This window comes from Drosophila navojoa, chromosome 3 (assembly GCF_054131105.1).
Source record: "Drosophila navojoa isolate 15081-1374.11 chromosome 3, UAZ_NAV_1.0, whole genome shotgun sequence".
In the NCBI taxonomy this organism is placed as follows: Eukaryota; Metazoa; Arthropoda; class Insecta; order Diptera; family Drosophilidae; genus Drosophila; species Drosophila navojoa.
Genome location: NC_142891.1, coordinates 6,781,224 through 6,808,085, shown reverse-complemented (window position 1 = coordinate 6,808,085; position 26,862 = coordinate 6,781,224). Strand labels below are relative to the sequence as shown.

Sequence of the window (26,862 nt, the reverse complement as noted above, 5' to 3'; positions counted from 1 at the left end):
ATGTTTTTCTTTTTTTTTAAATATTTGCGTATGTTTTCTAAGCAACCTTAGTATAAATAAGGGTTAGTTTCAATATATTTATATTTATTTTTTTGTTTAATATATATTTAAGCTAAAATTTAAAAACAAAAGCAAAATTTCATTTAAATATTTAACATTTTAACTTGTTTACTTGATTATTTCTTTAATTTTTTTGTGCATTTTTGTAAGCAACTAATTAACCTTTGTGCTTAATTTTAATTAATTTTTAATAGATATGCTGCTTTTTTGTTGTTAGATATATATATATGTATATTAGAAACACTTAAGATTAAGATCTGTGAGGGCGGGTTTACAAAATGCGCAAGACAGAGAGAAAAGGATTAGCGCAAGGACAACAACGAATCAGAGCTTAAGCGCCGCTGCTGCCAGGACACGCCGGATTTTTTATAGACTGAAGCGGCGCTCGAGTAGAGGAAGAACTACTGCGGCTGCGGCTAGTGCTGCTGCTGCTGCTAGCTACTGCCGTCAAATGCTGCTGCTGCTGCTGCTGCTCCTCGTCCTCATCCTCATTGTTATCCAGGTCCGGTTTGTGACTAGAGGCTGGCGGCGTTAACAGACTTTCGGGTGCTCGCAACGCCGTCGCCGGCGAGGCCTGAGTGCGAGCGCGCATTGCATGCAATGCATTCTGAGCCATCAACAACTCATTCCTACAGAAAATAGAAGATTTCATATTAGCATTATGTAGATAATCATTCATGATATGTGTTTCCTCTGATTAAATTGCCCAGATACTTACATACATATCCATTGTGGTTGTGTGCGTTTGTATTATGTGCGAATCGTCGGTCACAATGTTGGGGCAAATGTGCGCTACACCAAACTTATTTGTCACCTGCTCGTTCTGCTCATTCAGCTGCAGGTAAGGCGCTCGCTTCGATATGACATGGAAGAAGGGCTCCATCCAACGCGCGCACGGCTGAATCGCTTGCCAATCGAGACCAGAGCTGCGCAAAGCCGTTTCACTGAAGAGGGAAAGCGAGGAAGAGAATGGAATTTAGTAAGTGAAACTACTGGGTGGATGAAGACCTTGAAGAGATCTGACTACAAATTAATCACAGAGTTAAAACTCACCGATTGAATGTATGACTCATGGCCGCTGCGGCCAATATTGAATATGGATAATTGGCCATGCCCACGTCTAGGGTGCACAGATCGAGCAGCTGTGAGGTTTGAACGAACTCAAAGGCCGAAAACTGTGGATAGATGAATGCTTCATCGGAATCCGCTGACGCTGCAGCTCCCGCTCTCGCTCCGGCTGCCTCCGCTCTCGCCTGTCTGCCGATCTGCGCAAAGGAAGCTGGTGTGCGATTGCTCACATTCAGCTGCATATAGACGCCCAGCCAGGCGGTTGCTGTGATGGGGCAAATGTCCCAGTTGATTGTCTGCAGCAGCAGCTTCTCGTGCTGCAATATGTCGCGCTCGGTGCAGGCGCCGTCCGTGACATAGGCGAATTCACTTATTTTGGGCGGATAGATTTCCTCAACCTTGGCAGCGACAAACAGACAGGTGATGCCGAATAGCTGCAGATGGGTCTTTTGCACATGCCTTGCGACATGCAAGTACCGATCCAGATAATCGACGGCCAGATAGAAGGTCTCACGGTGCAGCTTGTACACCTCGCACACCTCGATCAGCCAGTCGAGCAGGATGGCACGCATGCGTGGCTGCAGCCCGGGATGATGCTCCAGCATGCTGCTGCTGCGCAAATGTGAATCCTGCTCATCCCGCAGGCACATGCGTTTCCACACCTCCGACGCATTGGCCCAGGACAGGGCGGGCAATGGACACTGACGAATCGGTATCTCAGCAGCGGGCGACAAACAATTTACGCTGGAAAAGGCATTTGAGTCTTCGAGTGCATTTAATTTCCTCAATGCATCCTTGCGACTGCTGCTGGCATCGCTGGGATGCTGTGCCGTCGTCGGCAGCTGTTGTGTCGCTGGCGTCCGTTCGCCATTCAGACTGCAGCCGGTGGCTGTGGAGGAGGCGGGCGATGAGCTTGATGAGTTGATTTGCTCAATTTCGTCATCATCATCCTCAACGTCTTCCTCGTCCTCTGGCTCGCCGAACGAAGTCTCCTCGTCGCTATCATCCAGCATCTCACCCAGATGGGCGACAATTTCTGACTCTTCGCTCGCATAGCGCACCACCACCGGCTGCTGTTTGGCACCGCGATCCGGACTGGGCGGACTGTCTGGGCTATCGGGCAGCGGACTGTGTGGCGCCTGCTCCTCCGCTGGCAAATAGGGTACCCGCTTCTCCGCCAACGCCCCTGACCATGTGTACGCCGTGGAGGACACTGACGACTTTTGTTTATTCCCATTCCAGCTAAAAGGATCGGCAACGTCAATGCCAAGGTCAGCGTCATCGTCGGCGCCGGCGTCAGCGTCAGCGTCAGTCAAACGCTGTTGGCGCTTCGCCGATGGCGGCTCGCAGCCAAGTTCAGTATCCTGCAAGAAATGAAGAATAGTTGAATAATGGAAATAACAAAAATAGACGTAAATACATAAAAATTAAATGCATATATATATACATATGTATATATTTATCAGAAAATGATATAAAAGACCTATTCTTGAGAATATTAGTTTAAAAAATATAATAATAACAAATAAAAATTATATATAAAATGAAATTTAATATAATTACAAAAAATAAATAAATAACTCATTTTAAAGGTATAGTAAATAAAAAAATATATGTAATTACATAATATATATCTATCTATAATAAAATAAAAAATATTATATTACTTTATTCAAGGAATATATTGTTTAAAAATAAAATATGTATACAAAAAACTATATATTGTTTAAATAAATAAATATATGTATGCATGATTACAAAAATATTAATACAAATTCAATAAGCCAAAATTAATTTTTTTTTTTTAAAGTAATATTATTTTTAGAATTTATTTTTTTTAGTATTTATTTATTTTTAAGGTAATTTTTGTTTTTATTTCAATCTTTTAAAATAGTATAGAGCATAAACACCAAATAACAACAAATTGTTAGTAAAATTTTTGACAAATAAATTTGTATAAAAAAATATATATTCCAAATTGAATGTGAATCCTCTCAAAAATATATTTATTTCAATTATTTACCATTTCGATGAACTTGCGCTTCTGTTCCAACTTCATAATAACATTAACAACAAATTTTGTAGAACCTATAACCGAAACGGGGATCGACACGGATCAAAGATCAAGGATCACTGCTCACACGCACTAGCATATAAACGTGTCTCGAATTAATTAGCAGACACTGTGCCAGCCACAAAAGGATCCAGCACAAAATAATTGTGAAATTTATGTGGGCACGACTGTCCGTCTTTAATCCTAGCTGCTGTCTACAAAAGGAACACCCGCACAATTTCAAAGGATATATAGATATTTTGTTTTCCAAATCGTGGGAGAGTTTGATGTGTGTGTGTGAAGGAGACAGCGAGTGAGAATGAGCGAGCGAGAGAATTTCTTGTGTATTGCACTTTTACTATTTCGTTGTAATTATAAATTATTTTATTTGGTTGGTTTGCATTAAGTTTCTTTGGTTTCAGTTGTCAAGTGTTTCTTGGGCACTTAAAACATTGTATTTAATTTTTTATTTGTATTTTAATTTTTTTCGTTTCTTTATCGCGATCTCTTGCAAAATCCGGTTCTTAAATTAGTTTCTTGCACTCGTTTTCAGTCTCCTCTGCTTGGTATTGCTTGAGGTATTGTATGTATGTATATAACAATATTTTTTTTTTTCAACCGCTCTGCGCTTCGTAGTGTACCAAACGCGTTGACTTGCGCTGTGCAACTGAGCTGATCGAGGCTCGTTCCAGATCGCCGATCCCCGTTGGCCCGTTTGCCCGTTTGCCCGCTGCCCGCTGCCCGCTGCCCGAATCGTCAGCTACTTCGTTATCCTGCACGAGCAAACATTGCAACGGTTAATAATAGGGGTTGCAAACAGGATCGACAACTGATCTATCGCTCGCGCTCTCTTGCACTCGCATTAGGCCGTTCGCTCTAGCCTTATCTTGCGCTACCTTTTCACCCTAACTCTATGTCTCTCAATGTCACTCTCTCTCTTTCTCTCTCACTCACTCTAGCTCTGCTCCTAGTTTCTGTTTCTTGAGACGTTCGTCGTCTCTTCGTCTTGTTGTTGTTTTTGCATTGCATTTTGCGCTTACGTCTGGGTGTTTATCAGCCCAAAATCCCTGCGACGGCTGCTGCTGCTGCTGCCGCTGATCCTTTTTACAATTAAAGATTTTTGTCAACTTCTTCTCAGGTAGACAACGCTAGCGCAGAATCTCTACCTACTACCGTATTATCGCCAGCCTTGTTTTTGGCTCGAGACACGCAAGCTGCACTCTTAGCAAATGTCTTTCAATCTGTCTCCATCATAAATTATCTTTTGAACTTGTGTGAGGCGTTGCTAAAGCCAACAAAAAAATATCTAGGGCTGGACTAATGGCAGCGAACCGCAGCTCAAAGCGAAGATCAGCCAAGGATCCGCCAGAGACTTGTGCCAAAAGAAAAACTAGAACAATATGGCTGAGATCCGAAATGGAAGAGGGAGTTGGCTTTAAGAGCAACAGAAATATTGGCTCATTCGCTTTAAGGTTGAGTCGTAATGCTACTGACTTTGCCTTTGTGATCTTCATCAAGTAAAATAGTATATTTTTATACAACTTATTTTTCTTCAAACTAATGGAAAGTCTAGAAGTGTACGGAACACGAAGAAGTTTTTATAATTAAAAATAAATAACATTTTATTCCAATTTTACATTTAAAGCTTTCCTTAGCTAATCGACATTTTCTTTAAATTCCTAAAATATTTTTAGAAGTCTATGTGGTACCAAATAATAGAGGTTCCACTTTTTCATCTTGGTTTAAATATAATTTTCCATGTTTGTTCTTGTGATAAACACTAAGAATCCCTGATTTTATCCAAAATGAATAACTAAAAAATTCCTTATATAATCTCATGTTTTATAAAGTTTTATACATTTCTGCTTCTTTTCCTTGACATTGAAGAACAAGTTCGAAAACTCTGTAATGCTTTCGCTCTTGCATAACGAAAGCAGCTTAACAAATACCCCTATTAGCAGGAACGAAATCTCTACAAATTCCTAAACAAGCCTCAAATCAAATAGCAGAGCTCTACCCCAATCTGACACCTCATAAAAGCTTAACATAAAAATTTTCCTATAATTTTAGATTTTTCACATCATTTGTAAGGAAATAAGTTGAAGGGAAAGCAAAATTGTTTACGATATTTATGTGACACATTTAATTGTTTGAGTAGGTTTGCCAAAACGAAGAAGCAGAAGCCCAGGGGAAAAACTAAAGACAAGACAGAGATCGAGACAGAGACAGAGACAGAGACACGAGAGGAGGGCGAAATAATGAGCTGAGCAGGAAATGGGTCCACGGCGCATGACAAATTTAATTTCTTATTTCTCTAACATAAAATGCAACAACCCTCATGCCGAATGCCAAATGGACGCATGTCATGCTTTGGCTAGTTCCTAGGGTCTTGACGTAATTAAAATCAAAGCGTGCAATGGCATAAGAAATGTGCACGCTGGACCAAGCCAATGCATTGGAAGTCTACGTTCCGTCTTACAGACAAAGAAACATCTGTCGTTCTGGTCAAGCGTTTTTAATACTCGCTCGAGAGTTGTCAAGAATGGGCATATTGGTTTTGTGAAGGAAAAGAGAACTTGACCAGGTATATATTTCCCCAAATCATTTCCTATAGATTGTGGTTAATACAACCTAAGCTTAAGCTAAAGATATTTGCCAGAGGATTAGACAGTCTGTTACACCCAGCCCACTTTTTGGTTCATTTCTTTGACAAATAAAGATTCAAATATAATATATGTTTCTCAACTGTGTGTGAACTTTTGCAGGCGAAAAGATTGCATTGCTCCTGCGACTATGACTGACTGACTGACTGTCGGAATGTCTGGACTGCCTGTTTGTGATATTTAGTGAACTGTAAAGTGCTCGCGTTGAAGGTCTTATGGAAAAAGGGGTTGTGCTCAAGTTTAACAAGGGTTAAACTGTGTTGGCCTCCTCCTACCCCCCTCACTGCTATACAAAACCCACAGCAAAAGCTGCCTCAAGATTTGCTAACAGCAAATATGCATACATATACATATACAGATATTTATTTGTATAGGAATTTCCCATTTCGGTTGCAGCTGCTGCTGCTGCTGCTGCTGCTGCTGCTCTGAAGTAGTTGTGCTTGAAAGTTCTATGCAGCCCACTGAGTGCACCCAAAACAAGAACTCGAAAATAACAACTGGACGTCCACAGTCGCAGCAGTCGCAGCAGCAGATGATGCAATTGACATCAACACACAAAATTGTCAAATGTCAAAATCTAGCCAAGATTTCAGCATCCATTGGAATTCAGCAGACGCAGTTGTGCATTGTATGCGGACCCTTAAAAGTCCTCAGTGCCGAGCCTCGCGTCTCGAGCACCGAGTCCTGAGTCCTGTTCCGTAATCTTTCGTGCGCTCGCTTGTAAATACCGAAACACCTTTCCTTTTTTTTTTCGTAGCGACGCAGGCGTCGCCTCTTACCTTGGCGTGGGTCCAGGTGTAACTTTTATTGTTGTGTGTGTGTGTGTGTGTGTGCGTGTGTGTAGTAGGCATTGTCCTCTCTGTAGTTTATTTTTGTTGTTGTACTGCTTCGTTGCCCCCCTCTGCACAAGTTTCTTTCATAACAATTTATATCGCACTTTTCTTCTTCTTCATCTTCGTTTTCTTTTCTTCATTTGATAATTGTTAATATGTTGCAATGGGCAGCTGCTGAGCCGCTCGAGTGGCATGAGCTAAATTGTGTATAGCTTAGAAATTGTTCAAATATTGTTTGCTCACATTATTTGACTAGCTGATATTTTGTTTGCCCTTAACTGATTTCGACAATACTTTTGGGTATATGATTTGCGAATTATCTGGTATTACCAGCTGCTATTATATGGAAATTTCATTTGTTATTACATTCAGAGCTTCTATAAGTTAATCTATTAACCAACCAAGCCATAGTAAATTAGTTTTTAGGTCTATAAATATATTGATATATCATCCATCTAATCGGTCAACTGCCAATCTAACTTTTACTATAGTTAATTTATCTAAGCACTTCAGCTTATTGCTTTATCCAAATACTCGTTAGATCTTTATATATGTAGTCTTTGTGTATATATCTAGTCTATCCATCCTACTCTATCAATCAGATCTTTTTATTTAATTTAACTACTCTATCAATGCTTGTTTAAAAACTCTACTTATATCTACCCATCATTTAATCTACTCTATCTAATATCTTAGCAAAGCTCTACTTTTAAGTCCTGTATACAATTCACTATTTCTATAAATTCTATTTAAAGTTTATCTACTTTATTTAATCCTATAAATCTATTTCACCTACCAAGGTAATTTACAAGGTTTATGTACATACCTATAGACTTTACATATATCTACTTAAGCCACTTATCTGTTTATATTAACTATCTACTCTATGTACTATCAACTACTTTCATTCTACTTTATACCTATAGGTATATAACCTAATTTATCTATTCATATATTACATTATGTACCTTCTCTAAATACATATCTTCAAGGCTTAAATTTCTATTGGACAGTCACTTTAGTTCGTAATCAGTCCATTTTCCAACAATGAAGTTGCTTCTTCTGTCATTCAGACTATCTATGTAAGTCAGTGCTTCCATATCAATGTGTTAGTCAGTCCATCAACCAGTTGGAGCTTAGCATTTTTTGCTGTAAGTCAACCAATCAGTCTATCGTCCACAGTCCGACATTTCAATCAGTCAGCCAACACACTAAAATGACAAATCGCTGACCCGCTCCACTCTGTTAAATGATTCTAAATTAGCCCAAAAGCCTGTCAAATTGTGCCAAACTTTAGCTCGGACTGCATAGCAGCTTTATAAATGATTGTGTAAACATGCCGCAGCTATCCCAAAGGACAGCCGGACGGACACACAATAACAAACACTCATATTTCGTGGCAATGATACGAAAAACTGACCCCTGGTCAGTCAGCAGCGAATAAACGGAGAAAGGGGTTAAATGGATGTCATATCTAGTTTTTCGCGGTTGTCCGCATGACTTGCATGAAATTTATCATCGGAGAACTTCATTGCGACAATCTCACTGTCCGAGAGTGAGAGAAAGTGAAGTGTCCTGTAATTAATCATGCAATTGGTCTAGAGACTGCATGACAAAATGGATTAAGCAAAGGTCCTGCAGCCGCAATTGTTGCGGTAGTTACGCAAATTTCTAATGAATAGAAAAGTTGGAAACTTAGTTTTAAATAAATGATATGGGACTTAAATAGAGAGAGGGGAGAATCAAAGATGAAACATGAGTCCAAATCTGCTAATGATAGAATCAGAAAGGCAGTAAGAAACACGAGAAGCAGGGACCAAGACAAATGAGTTGTCCAAGACCAAAGATAATGCAATCGCAATAAGGGCAAATATATGAAAAAAAGGTCAACAAAATTACGTTTGCTAAAATTAGAGCAGACAACTGATCATATAGTATGGCTATATATAGATATATAATACTATATATTATAGTATATATTGCAACATTTTTTTTTTTTTTTTCGTGATACACTCATTCGTAGTATTGCTTGTCATAGTTCCAAGTCCATTCCAAGCATGAGCAGCAGATTAGATAAGCGATATCATAGCTAAATCACAGGGCTATATAAAAATGTGAGACAGCTGCTATATGAAGGCAGACAGTATATAAATATATATTTATACATTACTTTCTTAGAAGTGTTTAAAGTTTTGATGTTATGCATAAAAATAAACATACATACATATAACTAATTTTGCTGCCAAATTTAAAGCTGAAATTCGAGAGGGACAATTTCGAATTTTATTGGAAATAAAAGAATTAATTTTAAGATTTTCCAATATTTCAATAGGTAAATTCAGCTATTTACCTAAAAATATGCATATATTAAAGATAAATAATGATCTCTATCACTTTCTCTGCTTTATATCTTCTACTTCATTACATCTTCAGTGGCAGCTTTCCAGCAACTTTCCCAGTTGAGCTTCCCAAGCTAAATGCAATCCTCTTACAATTACAATTACAAAAAAAACAAGACACAAAATAAAGGAAAAGCCAAAGGAAAACATGTCAAATTACAATCATTATTTGTGCTTGTCTGGCCTGGGAAAGAATCGAAGTGAAAATCAAGTTTATGTTTTCGCCTGACTTGACAGAAATCAAGCACAAGACAAGATCCTGCCAGCACTTGATTATGCCCAAGGACCCGCAGCGAGATACCATGAAAAGCCCCCTCGATCACAATTCCCTTGAAAAAGCAAAGAAAAAAACAATGTCGATTTCACGCTAACCAAAAAAAAAAAAAACAACAGAGAAAAAAGAAAACAAAGTAAAATCTCTGCACATATCATGGACAAGAAAGGGGTTTGCATTACACTGACAAATTGGTAAAATAATACCATAATTCTTATCCTTTTGCGCGAGCTAAAAACAAATATTGTATAATATTTCAAAAAAGAAAAAAAAAGAAGAGATAAGAGAGAAAACGAAACCCTGAACCAGAACGTCCCATAAACAGATGACAGACTGCAGAGCAGCGGTAGCTCCTGCTCCGGCTCCTGCTCCTGCTCCCTCCTTGTGGCCATATCTTGATGATTTGCATAAAACTTTAACGGAAATCTAATGAGCAGCAGGACAAGTAAGGACATTTGCATACAAGGATATGGTCGGGCCTGACGGGCCTGTCCCAAATGCCGACTGCTTGGGACCGGTATGATGCAACCATTTCTCAAACAACAGCCAAATGTCGTCTCGATGAATATATAATTAGATAGTGTGTGTGTGTGTGAAAGGTAAAGGATATGGAAGTGCAACCCCAAACGGCTTCGTTCTTGTTGCGGTTAAGCGGCGCATCCCGTCTTGATCTAGTTGATGGTCTTCACGCACGACATAACATAGCGAGAGACGAACCAAAACCTATAACTATTTTTTGAACAAACTTCTTAACGGACATACCAGCCTGGCTAGGGCCTTGACTTATCGAGGTCCTGTCGCGCGCACACACACACATGCAGGAAGAAACCCACCCCAAGTTGGGCCTGAGTCAAGGTGTGCGACTCACTCGCGCACTCGCGCATGCGCAACATTCTCAACTTCCAACTTTCAACTTCATGGCAGTTCTTTGTCCTTCTGTGCATATGCTCAACATATTGCAAGGAGCATTGGAATTCTCACTTAGTCCAGCAGTAGTAGTAAGTGACATTTGTTTTGCAGCCCATATCAAGCGTGAGCCGAGGGTAGAGCGTGCTCGAATTGCGAAAACAAAATACGCAACCCAAGGCGCTTGATAACACATTTTTCTCTTCTTTTTGTTTTCTGCAAGCTCATTTCAATTGCAGGCTGTCAGTTCCTTCGTTCTTTCAGTTTAACAAATACAAATACATATACATATAGAGTACACAGCGCGCAAATATCCTTTGGATCAACACAGCTGCCCAGCAGAGCGCGTTGTCTGTGCATTGTGCCAGGCTTTGATTGCAGCTACTTGAAAACGCAGCACGTCGACACAGAAGCCAAGACACACACAGAGAGAGAGAGAGAGAGTAAGGGAAAGTATATATACAGAGCCTAATGAGGCACTTCATAAGTAGCATTTATTTTTGGGCATTGTGTTTGCCTTTCGCAAGGATGCAGCCAAGTAAGTGCCAAGTAGCTGAGTTGTTTTGTACGTGACTAACGTCTTGTTTGGCTAGAGATCAAGCAGCAAAATGATCAAAATGGAGGGCCTGAGCATCAGATTATATATATATATATATATATCTGTATGAAATGCGAAAAATCGAACAATTTAATGAAATGATAGATGAAGTACCAAAGTACCTAAGCAGCAAAAAATAGTATCAATACCGAAGATCACTAAAGAGAAATGCGATCAATATTGCTGATATATAAAATTCATCAAAATCTGCAAAATGCCTTTAATTAGTCATCAAATTACTCATTAAATTTGATTTCAGTTTGCTGTTCCCATAAAAGAATGTATTTGCATTTCCTGTTTGAAACATATTAGCAAATCTATGACCTAATACTAAAAATCAAAGTCTAAGCAAACAGAAAGCACCAGAGTGACAAGATCATCAAATGACGATCATAAAGCTAATTCATTCATATAAATATTGCACAGTGGTAAAAATTGAAATGCATTATACAAAATATACAAATTAAAGAAAATTCATTCAAAATACATATAATAAAGAAAATTAAAACTTTAGAGTTAAAACTAAATGTATAACACTCATATGTTAATCAAGAATAATTAAAAAAAAATAAAAATAAAAATAAAAAAAAATACATAAGAATAAAATCCATATCAAATAGAAAACGTATATGAAACAAATAATTCTTATGTATAATAATGAATATAAAAATACTAAATTTTATAAACGAAGCAAAACTATAAAGAAAAATAAAAAAAAAAATATATAAAAAAAATTTTAAATTGTTAAAACTTAAAAAAAAAAAAAAAAAAAAAAAAAATAAGCTACAAAAAATTTAACGAAAATTTGCATGGTTAAAAGTTCGTGCCATTGTAATATGTAAAACAATTAAAGGGAATTACTGATAGTCCAAAAACTGGGCAATCATATAGCACAATCGTGCTTATTATGAAACGAAAGCAATAAATTTCGAATGAAATTTAAATATTAATAATCATTATGTGGCTTACAATGCCATGAAAATATATTTAATATATTAATAAAAACTAGTGACCATAGTGCATTTGTATAGAGCGTTCCGCTGATCATGCTCAAGATCGTTGAGGTCATTGACAAGGCGCAGCAACGCTTGGCATTTCCGTGATAAGATTTGCAATTGACAAGCACCGAGATTCATATTCATATCACACTGTACATACATATGCATATATTGTAGTTTAAATAAACATTTATATATAAGTTAAGAAGTAATGCTTATCTCTTCTACTCACCTCGGGGAGAAATGTGCTACGTTTGCGTTTACACGTTGCCTTAAAGCCGCTTCCAAATCTGGAATTCACATTAGAAGTTCTTGGACGATATGCTGCTATCTTATATAGTAAGCATAATGCACTATCTGTGGATGTGGAAATGTCTGCGGCTGCGGCTGTGGCTGTGGAGGTGGAGGTGGAGGTGGATGGTGCTGCTGCTGCTGCTGATGTTGTTGTTGCTGCTCCGCTGCTGCTGGCGGGGGTGACATCGTGCTCTTGTTTCCCATTGCTGCTGCTGGTTGTGTTGGCACTGCGAAAAAACAAAAATGCAAACGTGAAATAGATGAAAATTTTTGGCAAATGTGTGCGAGGGAAATTCAATGCCACTCAATCAAAAGAAAGAAAGATAGCAAAGAGAAAGCAAGTACACGCACATAGGGGTCTGGGTCTGGGTCTCTCTCTATCTAGCATAAATTCATTGAAATTTTGACAGGCGCCCATTGGCAACATGAATATTTAACATCCGGGAAATTGTAATCGAGAGGCTGGGAGCGACCCTTTTCCCGAAACTGATTTTCTTTCGTTTTTGAAAATTAAGCAATTTTGGCAAATTTGCATGCACATTATGCATAATGCAAGAGGAAGTAACTGTTTTCTTTCGATTAAATGGTACTCCTGCTGCTGCTGCTGCTGCTGCTGCTGCTCCTTGGCAGATGTTTATCATAAGATCGAAGATAACGGCACTTCATGCAATTCGTTGCGCGAATATTTTCAATTTCTGCTTTTTTGCAATTTGAGAAGTCGTTTGTTTAACCCTTAAGAGCAGCAGCAGCTCACCTTGCGAATTCAACTGAGGTCTGCCAAAGGGGTTCATTAAAAGGAAGATCTAGCAAATATGAAGAGGAAATATTCTGTAGAAATTGTTGCGTGCTCGAATACCCTATAAATAATACTATATGGTGTCTTGGACATTGTTAGAAACCATATTATATTTATATTTAATTTTAAATATATTTATATTAAAATTTATTTATATTTCAATATTTTGTAAATTTAAATAAGAAAAAAAAATGAAAAATTAATAAAAAATAAACAAATCAAATTAAAATACAAAATAATAATCTAAATATAAATCAGTATTTCTTAAGGTAAATATATTTTAATAAATTTATATATTTTATATATTTTAATAAATGCAATTAATTATTTTTAAATTAAAAAATTGAAATATTATATTTTATTATTATTTATTATTTAAATTATTTATATAATAAAAATATTAAAAATAACTAAACTTGTTCTTTAAATAAAATTTTATAGAAGATGTATAATATATATAGATATAGATAGATTATTTGATTATGATTCGATTGGAACACAAATGTAAAATAAGGCAGATCAAAGGCATTCCAATCTTTGTCAAATAATCACAATGCTCACAGTCAGAGTATAGAGAAGAGAGCGAAGCAGAGGGCTGCTGCACATCAATTCAGAATCCCAAGCGATTTTTTCGTAGTCCAAAAAGGATCGGCAAAAAAAGGCTTGTGTTTTGATGCGCTCCATCCTCTTGCCATGTCGCAGCTCGCTCCTCGCTCCTCGCTCTCCCCTCGCGCTTTATCGATCGCGTTTAATGGTTTAATGAACAAGAAAAAGTAATCACGTAGTAAATTACAAGGAAATGGAATCGCTTAGAAATGAGTTATAGCCGCGAAAGAGACTTCCACAGAGAGGGAGAGAAAGGAGTTAAGTAAAAAGAAGGTCTAAGGACTAATGGCTCGTACGTGCTGTCGACCGCACACACAACACTTTTACCTTTCTTTTCATTTCTAATTTCTGTTTTTTTTTTTTGTCAACGCATTGGGTCAGTAGGGTGCTCGTAGTTGGTTAAAGGTTCAAATCGAAGAAGAAATTTGTCAGCTTCGCTCGCGGTGAAAGTTCATTCAATCTTGCACGGCAGTGGAAAAATTTCGAGTTGGCATCTATTTTGATTCTTTCGACTGGGTGTGAAAGGTCTAGGTAGGCAAAAATACAGCGGCAGCTGTAGCATCTTAGCGCATAATCAAAACTATGGAATGGGCAAATGTCCTTGGAGGAGGGGGAGAGAAGCCGATTCAGCCAAGCCATACTGAATATGACAAGCAAAGCAATGCGACGAGCTAGGTAAATACATATTTCAAATATGCATTGCACATTGATTGCCAAGGGCAGGGATTGACGGGAAAGAAAGTAGGACCCTCCTGCATGTAATATATATGTATAGTAGTAGTCTGAGAATCTTTGCTTCCCTCATTTCATTTCTCTTTAAATATCAGTCAAATTTTCCTCAGAGTTTTTATAAAAATTCATAAGAATTCTCTCATTATAAATTTCAATATGATAATTTAAAAAAAAAAAAACAGTTGTATCGTCTTGAAATGAAGAGCATTAAAATTATCATACCGATCTCACATCAATTTAATAATCGCATAATCTTTAAACATCATTAAACATTGCATAACCAGATGATTATTTTCATTATAATAATACAATAAAGAGCCTATATTAGAATATCTAAGAAAAATTACATTTAAATTATATATCATTATATATATGTATATTATAATATTAATTTGTGTTTAAAAAATATCAGAGATATTATATTAACTTTTAAAATATTCTCTAAAAAACTAAGATATTAGAAATTAAGCTAAAAATAATATAAATCATAAAAAAATATTCGTAATTCCCCCAATCAACTCTCAAAAGTATGCAACATTTTTGCACACACGCACATAACCTCACAAAAAATACCAAATATTTGATTGGGCCGATGATTAAGAGAATTCCGTTATAGTTCATTTCGTGTGACATATTTTCTCATTTTTTCCAGTATTCCTTTTTTTTTTGTTTTTTTTTTTTTTGCGCAATTCATACCAATAATTATGTCGCACACATGTTTGACCACAAATTTGATGTGCATAAAATGGACTATCACTTAAGTGGATCGAAATGGAGTTGCGAGGGTCGCAACTGACAAAATTCCAAATGACTGGGCAATTATGCAATTAAATTGAAGCGCGCACTGGCCACTAGATGGGTTAGCTTAGGGCGGCTGGCTAGCCTTATAAGAGGGTGGCACTCGGGCCGGGCCAACTATGCAAACTCACTTAATTTGGTAGAGCAACGAAAGCTAAAAAGCCACAAGCTGTAGATGTGTGTGTGCGCGTGTGTGTGTGTGTGCGTGTGCGTGAGTGGACTATGACAACATTATCAATGATTGTGACACGAATAGAGACAGTCTGTCATGCAGTCAGTCAGTCAGGCAGTCCAACCCCCACCTGGTCGATTCTTAAACACTTTTCTAATGAGTTTTTCGCGCGCAATTATTTACTAATCACACGCAGGACATTCGGGTGCTGGAATTCATGAAATTCATGTAGCGGAATGCGCAGCGGTTGCGCCACTTGGTTATCAAAATGTGACTCTCTTTTAACACCTACAACAGCTGCTGAGCAGTTCGTCCTTTGGCGCAGTGAAAATGCATTTTAGATTATCGCACTTGGCTAGGGGCTACTGCGGGTAGTCGGCCATAACCAGACGTTCGTTCGTTCGTTCGGTCCCTCACTTTATAATTACGAAAATGTTATTAGATAAACATCATTGGGTCGCCAATGTAATAGGTTAACATGGCTTAGGTCTAGCAGGATAGTCTCTAGCAGCCGGGCCTCAAGGAGGAAGTGTCTGTCGTTGTCGCCACAGGAAGTCAGTTAGAAATTACAAATATCTATATATTCCTAAATACATATTCGATACTAGACATTTGGGTCTCTCTTTGTTCTCAAGTTTTTATGTGGGGTGTTAATTGGTTGGTTTGCCTTGATGAGAGAAAAAATAGCGGAAGTCTAGGCGACATCGCTGCAGCTAATGTGTGCAGGAAGTGGGCAAAAAAGAAACTCAAGAGAAATTTAATTAACTCGAGATCTTTAACACATATTAAGATAGAGGAATGCTATGATATTCATGTTATTTTATAAAATTTTTCTTTCAGAAACTAAATTAATAAAACAAAAAAAAAAAGAAATTAAATAAATAGATATCTTATATATTAATATATTAATGAAAAAAAAAAATAATCTTAAGTTAAAAAAATTAAATAAAGTAAAAAAAAAATATATATATATACCTAAATTATATTTTAATATATGTATATATTAATTATTTTATTAAAAATTGTTTTACAAATAATAATAGTATAAATATATTTATAATTTTTTTTTATCAAATAATCAAAAGGATTGCAAATATAAAAATGTCTAAATAATAAATTAATAAAATAAATATTAAAAAAAAAAATTATTTTTTTTTAATATTAAAATTTATTTTTATTTTATTTTATTATTTTATTTTAATTTACAAAATGATTTTTCATAATATAAATTAAGATATAGAAAAAACACGATCTTTTAAATAAAAAAACTAAAACTAAAACTAAATGATTATAAAAGACTCACCTCTTGGCATATAGATCCATAATTGTACGGCCTTGAAACGCCGTTGAAGTAATCAATTGAATATCAATTAAATTTTAACTCAAGTAGAGCTGCTCGTCAAAGCAGAAACTGAAGTGTGGCTTATAGTAAAGGAACTGAAATCAATACAAAATAGAAAAAAACAAAAACAAAAATGAAATAAAAGAATAAATAAGCAAAATACAACTAGTCTATAAACAATTCATTTAAAGATACATCAAATGTAGAGAACTATTAAAATTTACGACTTAGAAATCATCAAGGACCTCCTCAACATGGACAACATGTGAGACAGTCATCCAACTATCGCAGCATGTGGTCCATGTCAATGTTTGGCCAAAAACAGAAAACTAAGCAATAGGGAAAACCTAAAACAAATTTGTTTACGTGCATTGACGAAGGCGAAAAGCAGAGACTAAGACAAACATTGCTCACATCGAAATAATTCCTCCATTTTTTCACATATCCTATTTTAGCCAAAAGACCAAAATAAATATTGAGAATGGATTTTATGATGATGTAAAAATGGACGTGCCTCGCCGTAAGGTATTCAAATTACAAAACGGAACGACAAGGCTCTTGGATTAGACAGGTAGTGGAGTGGATAGTCATCATCATCATCATCAACGTCAACAGAGAATTTCCACGAGTCTCGATTAAGTATGCTGGACGGACAGTTTTCCTGCTGGCGTGTCAGGTGTTGGCCAAGCAGCGGCGCATGCGCCAACGTCCACATGAATGTTGTCTCTAGTGGAGGTTTTTCTCTTTTGTTTCGCTGTACGATAACGCGTAATTATATCGAGCTCTAATATGGCAGAGATCAATGCACCTGTTGTTGTGGCTATTTGCCTGCTGCTGCGGCGGAGCAGGTGAATGGCCCAGTGGCAGCTGTTGAATAGTTGTTGTTGGCACCCCTAGCTGCTTATATTGAGCCCTGCACAATGTTATGCAGGCTGCATACACCGCTGCTGTTGCTGTTGCTGTTGCTGTTGCTACTAAAGGATTCCACGTGTTTAGGCATATGCCCAGCATTTACATTTAAATGGGGTATAACTATTTTGGTTGACATTCGAATGTATGCATACATATTCTGCTTAAAGTATTTTAAATCGTTTCCACACAACAGCATTCCTTAAAGATGGATCTATGAACACAAATCAATATCAACTCCCAGTTCTCCATGATTTTTACTCCCCTTATAGACAGCTGTTATCGAAATTTTACTCTTCAAAAACCCTTATCCATTACAGATTTCGGTGAGGATTAATCAATAATATTACGAATGCTGCACATTTTTGAGCAATTGTACAACTTATCCTAACTTTCCTAACTTTCCCAAATCTAAAGACATTTGCTTTTCTAGGGTATGCCCATAGTCAAGCACTAAAATTAATTACCAGTTTAGTTACTTTTTATAGACATGACTTCTTTTCAATTCGCTGTAGTTGCAACTTCAATTGACTTCCCCTTTGCACTAATTGCTCCGCGCATTCGTATCCTGTCGCTTTTCCCTGTCTTCCTACTCTTGCTGCTGTTGGTTCCTGTTTCGGCATTTCCTTAACATTGTTATCGTTGTTGTTGCTGTTGTTGTTGTTGTTGTAGTTGTTGCTGCTGCGTGACATATGGGCCTGGCGTCATTTTTGCCACGATTTATGTGCCCCTTTTGTTAGGCATTCACTTACGACACCTCAACCAGGATATAACTACCCCATTTTTACTGCTTTTTTAGTTAACGACTTTCTTTTCTCCATGTTCGCATTTCTGCCCTGGTTCCTTTTCTTTGTGCCGCCCATTTTCCAGGGGTTTCTTCTTTGCCTATTTCTGGACTGCTTCTTCCTCTGCAAAACAATATAATTTTTTGGTTTTTTGTTGCTTTTCTTTTCCGACTTCGAACCATCATTTTCACACTAATTGCGGATATGCCTACTAATTAATTGCTGCCTTTTACTTTTCCTCATTTTATGGACATGTTTTTTCTTTTCCTCACTGTAGAGGAATTCCCAACCCTGATATGAAAGTCTCAACTGTAAACGTATTTGTTTTCTTATAGAAAAATATGAATTGTATATCGATTTTACTACAAATGTTTGAATATGTTGTAGTTTTTGGAATATCGATTATTAGGTAGGTCGATCATTAATAGAAGAGGTCCTATAGATATACATAAAATATATGCTGTTAATCTCCCACGATCTTTAAATTTCATTATATCTTAAGTTTGGTATAAAGAAACTTCTTTCATCTCCTCCATTTGATCAAGTGTTTAATATAATAATCATACAGCCCTATAGCTATCACATTAAGACTATAATTAGTCACATAATAAAGTCCAGTGATCATTTCACTAGCTCTCCAATATTGATGACCTCAATTTATCAACAGTTATCGAGCTAACCATCTCTGAGAAGATCATGTAGATCGCTTAATAAATAGAAATAACTTGTTTAGTTTCTTCGGAAACCCAAGTCAAGTATAAATCGCTGCGACTAACATTAATAAATGACTTACTAATTGCAAATGCCAATCAACTGGCCACACACTCAGCTCTATTTGGGCTAAGTCCTGCAACTAGGACAACGTAGAGCTAATGAAGATTAAACTGTTGGCTAAGGGAGCTGAAGAGCACGCTGAGATTTAGCGAGAATTATTACAGCGGCAGGTATACAAATATAGATATGTATATGAATATTTATATATTTATATGTATTTAGTTATGTATAGTTGGCAGAGAGCGTAAGGAATTGGGAGGAGTAGAACATGAAAGGCGCTATGCAGCTTCCCAGGGCCTAATTAGACGCTGCATGAGTAAATTGTTTACCTGGAGGCCAAGGTCAACAGCAACAGCAACAACAACAACAACAACAACAACAATGAGCCGCGAACGGATTTAACTGGAATTGTTTTTCGAGGAGGAAGCAAAAAATTTGTTGTAGTTGTTCTACAATTCATATTTATATTTGCTTGAATGTGAATACACATAAATGTGAGTGTATGTGTGCTAGTGTGCGTGTTTTTGTGTGTATTTGTGCAACACACAATTTCCCACAAGGAAATGAAAAAGATATTACTCAAAACCCGAGTTGCCAGTTAAGGTTCAAAGCAAACAAAAATGCGCAAAATGTGCTAAGAGAGCGCCAGAGCGAGCGAGAGAGAGAGAGTGAGAGAGAGACAGCGATAAATAGAGAGCGAGATAAACAGAAAAACAGGTCCCTGGTTTGTGAACCCTGGACTCATGGCCCTGGTCTCTGGTCTCTGGTCTCTGGTCTCTGGTCCCTTTGCCGAATTCCGAGACGCGTCTACCGTCTACTTCTTCTGTCTGCATACTGCAATTTTTTTTTTGTTTTTGTACTTTTTTTTTTTGTGCGTCCTTTTTGGTGTGTATGCCAATGTGTATGAGTGTGTATGTGAATGTATATGCGAGTTGTTTGTCGTGTTGTGGCTGTTGTTGTTGCATGCATTTTGGGCTGCGCTTGCACAAGGAGAAAAGATACATTCCTGAGATACTCAAGATAACTACGCACATATACATATGTACATATGTATAGTGTATATGCTACATATACATACATACAAAAACATATATTGTATACTGTCTGTATGTATGCATTATATGCATCTGTAACACGAATTGTCTGAATAGTCTGGATTGTCAATGCCAGCCAAGGCGTTCGCTCCTTGTGGTCGCCTTTGCGCTTAGTGCAATTAGTGGGAACTCCAAGTGCCTGCACAGTGGGTCAAATCGCATGCCCATTCGACAACTTCCAAAATTTTAGTTAGCTAGTCTAACTCTACAGTTTTCATACTTAATACCGACTTAAATCCCTCAAGGGCTTTCAAAGCGCATTAGAGCTTCAATTCAACTGAAGAACCTGCGCTTCTCAACCCACTTCAGACCTTAGCTTGTTAAGATTCAGATCTGCTCTTGAGATGTGATAATCAGATAATGCGCTAATCGAGTTTTGTTATTGAAGTGCGATTATCGGAAGTTGCTACTGTGATATATGTATGTCCATGTGAATTGCTAAGAAAAACAATAGCTATCCCAATCTACTCACAGTGCACGCGTTGCCTATAATAAATATCTCTATTTGTATGATGAATGTATATATTTGTGTGAATATTTATGTATCTGTAGCTAGCAGTAAATCTATTTAGCAACTGTATCTATATCTGCATGTGTCTCTGGAAATAAATGTTTCTCCGCACATAAATATACATATATAGATGTATCTCTACCTGTATCTGTATCTATATTTGTATTTGTATCTGTCTCATGTATCTGTATCTATATTTGTATTTGTATCTGTCTCAATGTCTGCAACATACCTACCTATTAATTTATCTCTTTGCGATAATGTACCGATATCTGCATCTGCATAAGTATCTGAACCTATTAATGTATATGTATCTATAGCAATTGACTGCCGAGTGGTGCGTGTGAAAGTAACCAACGAGGCGACCAAATCAAAATCAAAAACGAAAACGACAACAACAACAACAACAACAAAATACCAATACAAAAATAAGTTCTTCAATGGGCGAAGCCGTTCCTGGAATTGCCGGCCTTGAAGTAGCCGTTAGGCCAGGGTCCAGGCCGACGGCGCAGACCCAACGATGCGCTCAATTGATTATTTAGTTTATATTTAGCAGCAGTCGCTTAAAAGGATGCGACTGCTTCAAGTGGCCGTCGCATACTATATATCCACATATCCGACTGACTATATGCTCGCTCTCTCCTTCTCTCTCGCTCGCTCTCTCTCTCTCTCTCTCTGCGATCCTTTTGTGTGTTTGCACGAGAATAACTGGAAACTGTTTATCATTGTTGTTTCTGCTTTCGACTGCCCTTTCAGCAACAACAACAACAACAACGCAATCCCCACTTGGTAAACACACACAGACACACACTGCTAGGGCTTCGTCTCAGCTTCGTGTTCATTGCAACATTTGCAGCGACAACAAATATATACATATGTATATATGTACATATATGTATAAAAAAAAAAGTCGTCAGACAATGAAAAATGCTTTCGATAAGCCTATATGAGATAGTCACGATCCTATTTGTAGGCTGAATCTCTCTTTCCATCTCCATTTCGATCTCCCTCTCTCCAGCTCTCTCTCTCTCTCTCTCTCTCACCCTCTATAAATAATTGAGAAATATTTTTACTTGGAATTTTCTTTGAGGCCAAATGTGAGCAGGTGATATTTGAAAATATAATAAATGGGTTTAATATGTGAGGATCCATTTCGTTGTTTGATTTTATGCCGCATCACTTGAGCAACAGTCTAGCACAAGTGTTAAATCAAATAGCATCAAGAGGACCTCAAAATTATATGAGAATGCTGAAAGTTCTAAATCACACTTTAGAAGAATTTCCATTTAATTCAAATTAATTTGCATATCTGAGTCCAATTCAATTGACTTTTAGAATCAATGCTTGAGCTAACTATTTATATAAATTGTTTTTATTCGTTTGTTTTTTATCTATTTTTATTTTATTTATTTTTTTTTTTATTTAACTATTTATTTTTTTTATTTAACTATTTATTTTTTTTATTTAACTATTTATTTTTTTTTTATTTAACTATTTATTTTTTTTATTTTTTTATTTTAATTTTTTTTTTTTTGCTTTCTTGTTGCTGCTTAAAAAAATTTTATAAATAATAATAATAAAAATAAATTTTTTTATAAAAATTTTGTTATTAATTTATTATGAACAACAAGTTGTTTTATATGCAAATGTTTGTACTTCAATTTATATAGATTTGCAAATATAATAAAAATAGTAATTTATAATATTTCAAATATTTATCATTATTAATTTTGACTAAATTTAGTAATTTTGTATGCACTTTTCTTGAACTAACCATTCACTAACTAAGTTATCTAAATTTTCTCATTTCGATAATATATTGTCGATTAAAACATGTGTATTACAAGCTGATGACACAACTAACAGAGCCCCCTGCCCAATGGCCAATGCCTCGTCATGTTCATCTTCATCTATAGCCAGTTTTGCGCAGATCCCCTCCAGCCCCCGTCCAACAGATGCAAGATGAAGAAAACAACAAACAATAAACAAGTATTTTGCAAAAAATAAAAATAAAATACACACGCAAAACATTGAGAAAACGGCAAATTATAAAAGCAAAACGCAAAAAAAGCTTCGGGCAAAAAAAGGCAACAACAAAATGCAAAAAGAGCGCAATATAATAAACAACTACAAAAAGAGCCAACCAAAAGAAAGTCGCAAAACAATGAACAAATTGTAACAGGTAAATTGAAACAGCCAGCCAAAGCAAAATAATACAACAAAGCTGCTAAAGCACATTAGCAACAACAACAACAGCAACACGGACAGCTAGACTCACACACATACACGCTCACATAAATATCAATGAACCCCAAAGCCGTCGCTGCCGCTACCGACGTCGCGGCCGCAGTCACCGTAGCAAACGCAAAAACATTGGGGCTTAGACCCCCAAGCGACATCGTCACCTGACCGACCGAACGGCCGCCCCTCCTCTTCGGTCTAGGAGCCGACCACGTACTACCAACAGATTTTGCGCCACTTTTGACATAATTCAGTTGCTTATGCTCTTTCTTTTCATCTGATACTCTTTCGGTTCTACGCTTTGTGCGCTTGCTTCGTTTTCGTCAAGTTTTTAAAAGGTTCGGTTCGATGTGTTTTTTTTTTCTTTTTCTTTTGCTTTGAACTTTTCACGTCGGCGCATATCTCAAAAGCACTCAGTACTCAGCGCACAGCGCACTGCGCTACGAAGCGTTGCGCTCTGCTTGCGGCGACTGCGACGTCGCATGTACTAAAAAGTTTTTGTTTGTTGTTGTTGTTCTACTGAGAATGGTAACAGAAAAAGTGGACGCAGAGAACTGCGCCAGCGTTGACGCCAGCTGCGGCAGCAGCAACAGCAGCAGCAGCTCGGTTTTCTGATTGGAATAAAACGGAAGAGCACATTTCATAGTATGCGTGAAGTCGACACACGAGAGAGAGCGCGACACTCATACTCCCCTCTGACAGAGAGCGCAGCAGTATGTGTTCGTTCGTGTATGTGTGTGTCATTGCTGGTGAAAAAGAGAAATAAGTGGCGCGTTTAGTTGGCGCATTTTTTTTACCGCCCAAATTCTATTCAATTGGCGCGAAAAGTGCAATCACACAATATATGTATATATGCGAACTGATTAGAAAGTGGCGGCCAGCCATTAGATGATAACCAATACGAGCTGAAGACTTGTAAAATATGCTGCAGTTACCAATTCCTTTTCCAATTGGGGTCAACTCAATGGGTATGCAACAGTAACAACAAAAATATGCAGCAGTTCACAGTTCAGTGAACCTAGTTTAAATCCTAATTGGCATCCAAAAACAACTCATTCCAATTGGCAACCTGCTTATTCGTATGCATATTAACATCTTCCAACCAGAATGTAACGGTTACCGTTGTCAGTAATGGACCGACCGCCAGCGTGCAAATTCTAATACGACGAAAATTTGGCAATCGTCTCCAACTAATGAATATATATGTACTTCTTTTTAATGTGTGACTGCCTTGATACCTTGTAGTTGTAGCAAAAAATGCAAAGACACGACGGCACACTCGCACACACAGTTAACACTCTCGCACACATTCGCAGCATTCGCTTATATCTCACACTTGTCACACGCGTAATTTTTTACATATATCAAATTTTTGCTCATCCAATCCGTTATCATTTGGGGCTTGTTATACTTATTCCTTTACCTGTAATTTGCTGAATGCTAAATGCCAGAAGATTTAGAATTGGCAATAGAATTTATATACTATTTGCACATGAAAAAATCTATATTTTTACTTTTTTTATTATATATACGTCGTCTCACACGCCGGCCACGAACAGCAGCAGCTGAGCAGTGATCGTTCTAAACACAGTGCTCGAAGCTAACCCAAAGAGCGAACGAACAATCGAGCGAGCGTTGGCGTCGGCGTCGATTTCGACGTCGACGTCGACGTCAGAAAACGAATCGAGAGTCATCAGCCAGTTACACACATGCTGAGTATATTCCTATGAATATATATATATGTATACATATGTGTATATGTATGTGCAAGTCAAACGAGCAGAGCACATCCAGCGCCAATAAAATGCAACAAACACACGGCTACCAGTTGTAGCTGTTGTTCTTTTTGGTAGACTAACTGACATTTAGCAAAGAGAGCGACACACAGACAGAATGAGAGAAAGAGAGCGAGCGGCAAAAGCACGCATCTGGCGCGCGAATAAAAATTATTGCCAGCCAGGCAGGGGCGAATTTCTGTGGAATGCGTGTGGCTCAACGACTGCAGGAGCTGCCAGACCCCCGCAACGTCCCTCAGCAAAAGTCAATGCTGGAGCCTGTTGCCATTTTACTGAATGGAGCTGAAACAAGTGACGCTCCTTGTGAACCGCCAACTAGCAGGCAGTGTGTGACAAATGTGTACATGTGTATGTGAGCTACAGCTGTTTTCTGGCGCTCGTTTAACGGACGTTGTGCGCGCTACAGCTGTTAAAGCTGCCACCTGGGCTGCGGAAGATACGACATTTAGGCAAACAGCAATATTCTAATTAACATATTTGGAATGTTCATACAAAAGAATACATTATTTCCAATCGAGTTGATTGCAAACTATAGAAATCATTTTTTAATTCGGCCACAAATCTTGTAATCCTCAATTGCAATGCATAAAAATACTAGTTTTTATGAAAAATGCACTTTTGGCACTGAAATGTATTAAAACAATACAAAAATTTCTTTGTATTTGGGTCACTACACCGACTGTTTACATTTACACACTTTACCCACATCCAATCTGACGAACCGATGGCAACGCTGCACACACACAAACAAACCGCCGCAGCTTTGTTGTTTTCGCGCGTCAAATTTTGTTGTTTTTAGCACCAAGTTTGCTGGCCTCCAGCAATGTATTTCTAAATGAAACCATATGTGCAAGTATATGCATTCGATTGGTTAAATCACACAGAATCTAATTTGATAAAGTCTGCAAAAATCATTGCAAATTTGGATGAGTTATGAATGAACAAAGTTGTAAATTTCCCGCGCGCGGGAAGCTACGTCGACGTCAACCGCACTTGCTCTCTTTTATTCTCTCTCTCTCAGCATAAAATGACAGCTGAGGCGACGAGCCACTTGGCCCAAGTGACTTGGGAGAGCGCAGAAAACGACGTTGACAGCGACGCCAACGTTTTTTGTCTTCTTTTTTTCCATAGAACACAAGGCAAGAGCATAAGAAAAAAATTTTTTTAACCAATATTTTCGACTAAAAGCAACGGCATCGCATGTATTGCAAAAATAATCAAGAGAGAACTAAATTATGTACGTAGCCAAAACGGAGCTTTGAACCTGTCTAGCGGACAGAGCGGCTGCTGCTGCTGTTCACACTCACCTGTTCCGGATGAAGACTTTCTATGCTGGTATTGTAGTTATTGTTGTGGATGATGTTGTTGCATTTGGGGTTGGTTAGGTGGCTATATCTGCCTATAGCCACGCGCGCACTTCGCAGTCGAATAATGTGTGGGCTCCAATGCGCTCTCCACGCGGATGAAAAAATTTACAAATTGCACACGCACACAACATACACACACATTAACACACCGTACGGTGCTTAGTATTTTCTTATATATAATTTTTTTTTGTTGGTTTTGCCACACACCGGCACACGCTCCAGTCCAAGGCCAATTGCGGTCAAGATCTATTTCACGCCAGTGTTTTGCAATTGTGTGTGTTGTTTTGGGCGCAGCTATATTCACAATTCCTCAGGATCACCATAAACTTTTTTCAGTTTGACAAAAGTCCAAGTGAACTGCGCCGTCGCCGTTGCAGAGTGGAAGAGAATAAAGCGATAAAAGAGCATTTTTTAGTGAAGATACGCTCACACTTGCTTACTCATCAATAAGCGATAGTTTTAAGGTATGCCATTCGCAGCGAGCGAGTGTAAACATTGAATGCCGCGCGAGTGGCGGGCCTATTTTAAATTTTTATTTATTTATAATGGAGCATTCACAAAACAAACAAAAATAAATAAATAAAAAATAATAATAATAGTAAAAAGACTATATATTTTTTTAATGCTTAAAAAGCGTTTAAATTAAAGATATATACGAAAACGTCACTTGTTTGCAAATTATTTAAGTATGGAAAAAATATTTTATTTTTTTTCTTTAATGTAATTTGTAAATTTTAACGCAACCTATGTTAATGGTTGAGAAATATTAGCTGAACTACCGACTTTACTTGTA

General features: G+C 37.4%; 1 protein-coding gene across 3 annotated transcripts; it reads right to left on the bottom strand.

Annotated features, from left to right (window-relative positions):
• Positions 1-359: 359 nt before the first annotated feature.
• CycE (cyclin E) lies at positions 360-26,482 on the bottom strand. Of its 3 annotated transcripts, none has more exons than XM_089257057.1 (5): positions 26,010-26,482; positions 16,554-16,687; positions 12,085-12,373; positions 1,114-2,492; positions 360-1,004 (listed from the first exon to the last, which is right to left on the bottom strand). In XM_089257057.1, exons 2-5 carry the CDS (start codon positions 16,571-16,573, stop codon positions 758-760), a joined length of 1,935 nt encoding a protein of 644 aa, XP_089113183.1. In that variant the 5' UTR covers positions 16,574-16,687; positions 26,010-26,482; the 3' UTR covers positions 360-757. The 3 variants fall into 3 exon arrangements, with proteins under 3 accessions (XP_089113183.1, XP_089113184.1, XP_089113185.1); XM_089257058.1 differs by lacking the exon at positions 26,010-26,482 and adding an exon at positions 24,330-24,510; XM_089257059.1 differs by lacking the exons at positions 12,085-12,373; positions 16,554-16,687; positions 26,010-26,482 and adding an exon at positions 3,152-3,866.
• Positions 26,483-26,862: the final 380 nt, after the last annotated feature.

Coding starts and splice junctions, on each gene's coding strand:
- CycE (XM_089257057.1), bottom strand. CDS start 16,573: ATGGATCTATATGCCAAGAG. Junction 12,374..16,553: donor ATGGATCTATATGCCAAGAG/GTGAGTCTTTTA, acceptor GTTTTTTCGCAG/TGCCAACACAACCAGCAGCA. Junction 2,493..12,084: donor GTAGCACATTTCTCCCCGAG/GTGAGTAGAAGA, acceptor CATTTCTTGCAG/GATACTGAACTTGGCTGCGA.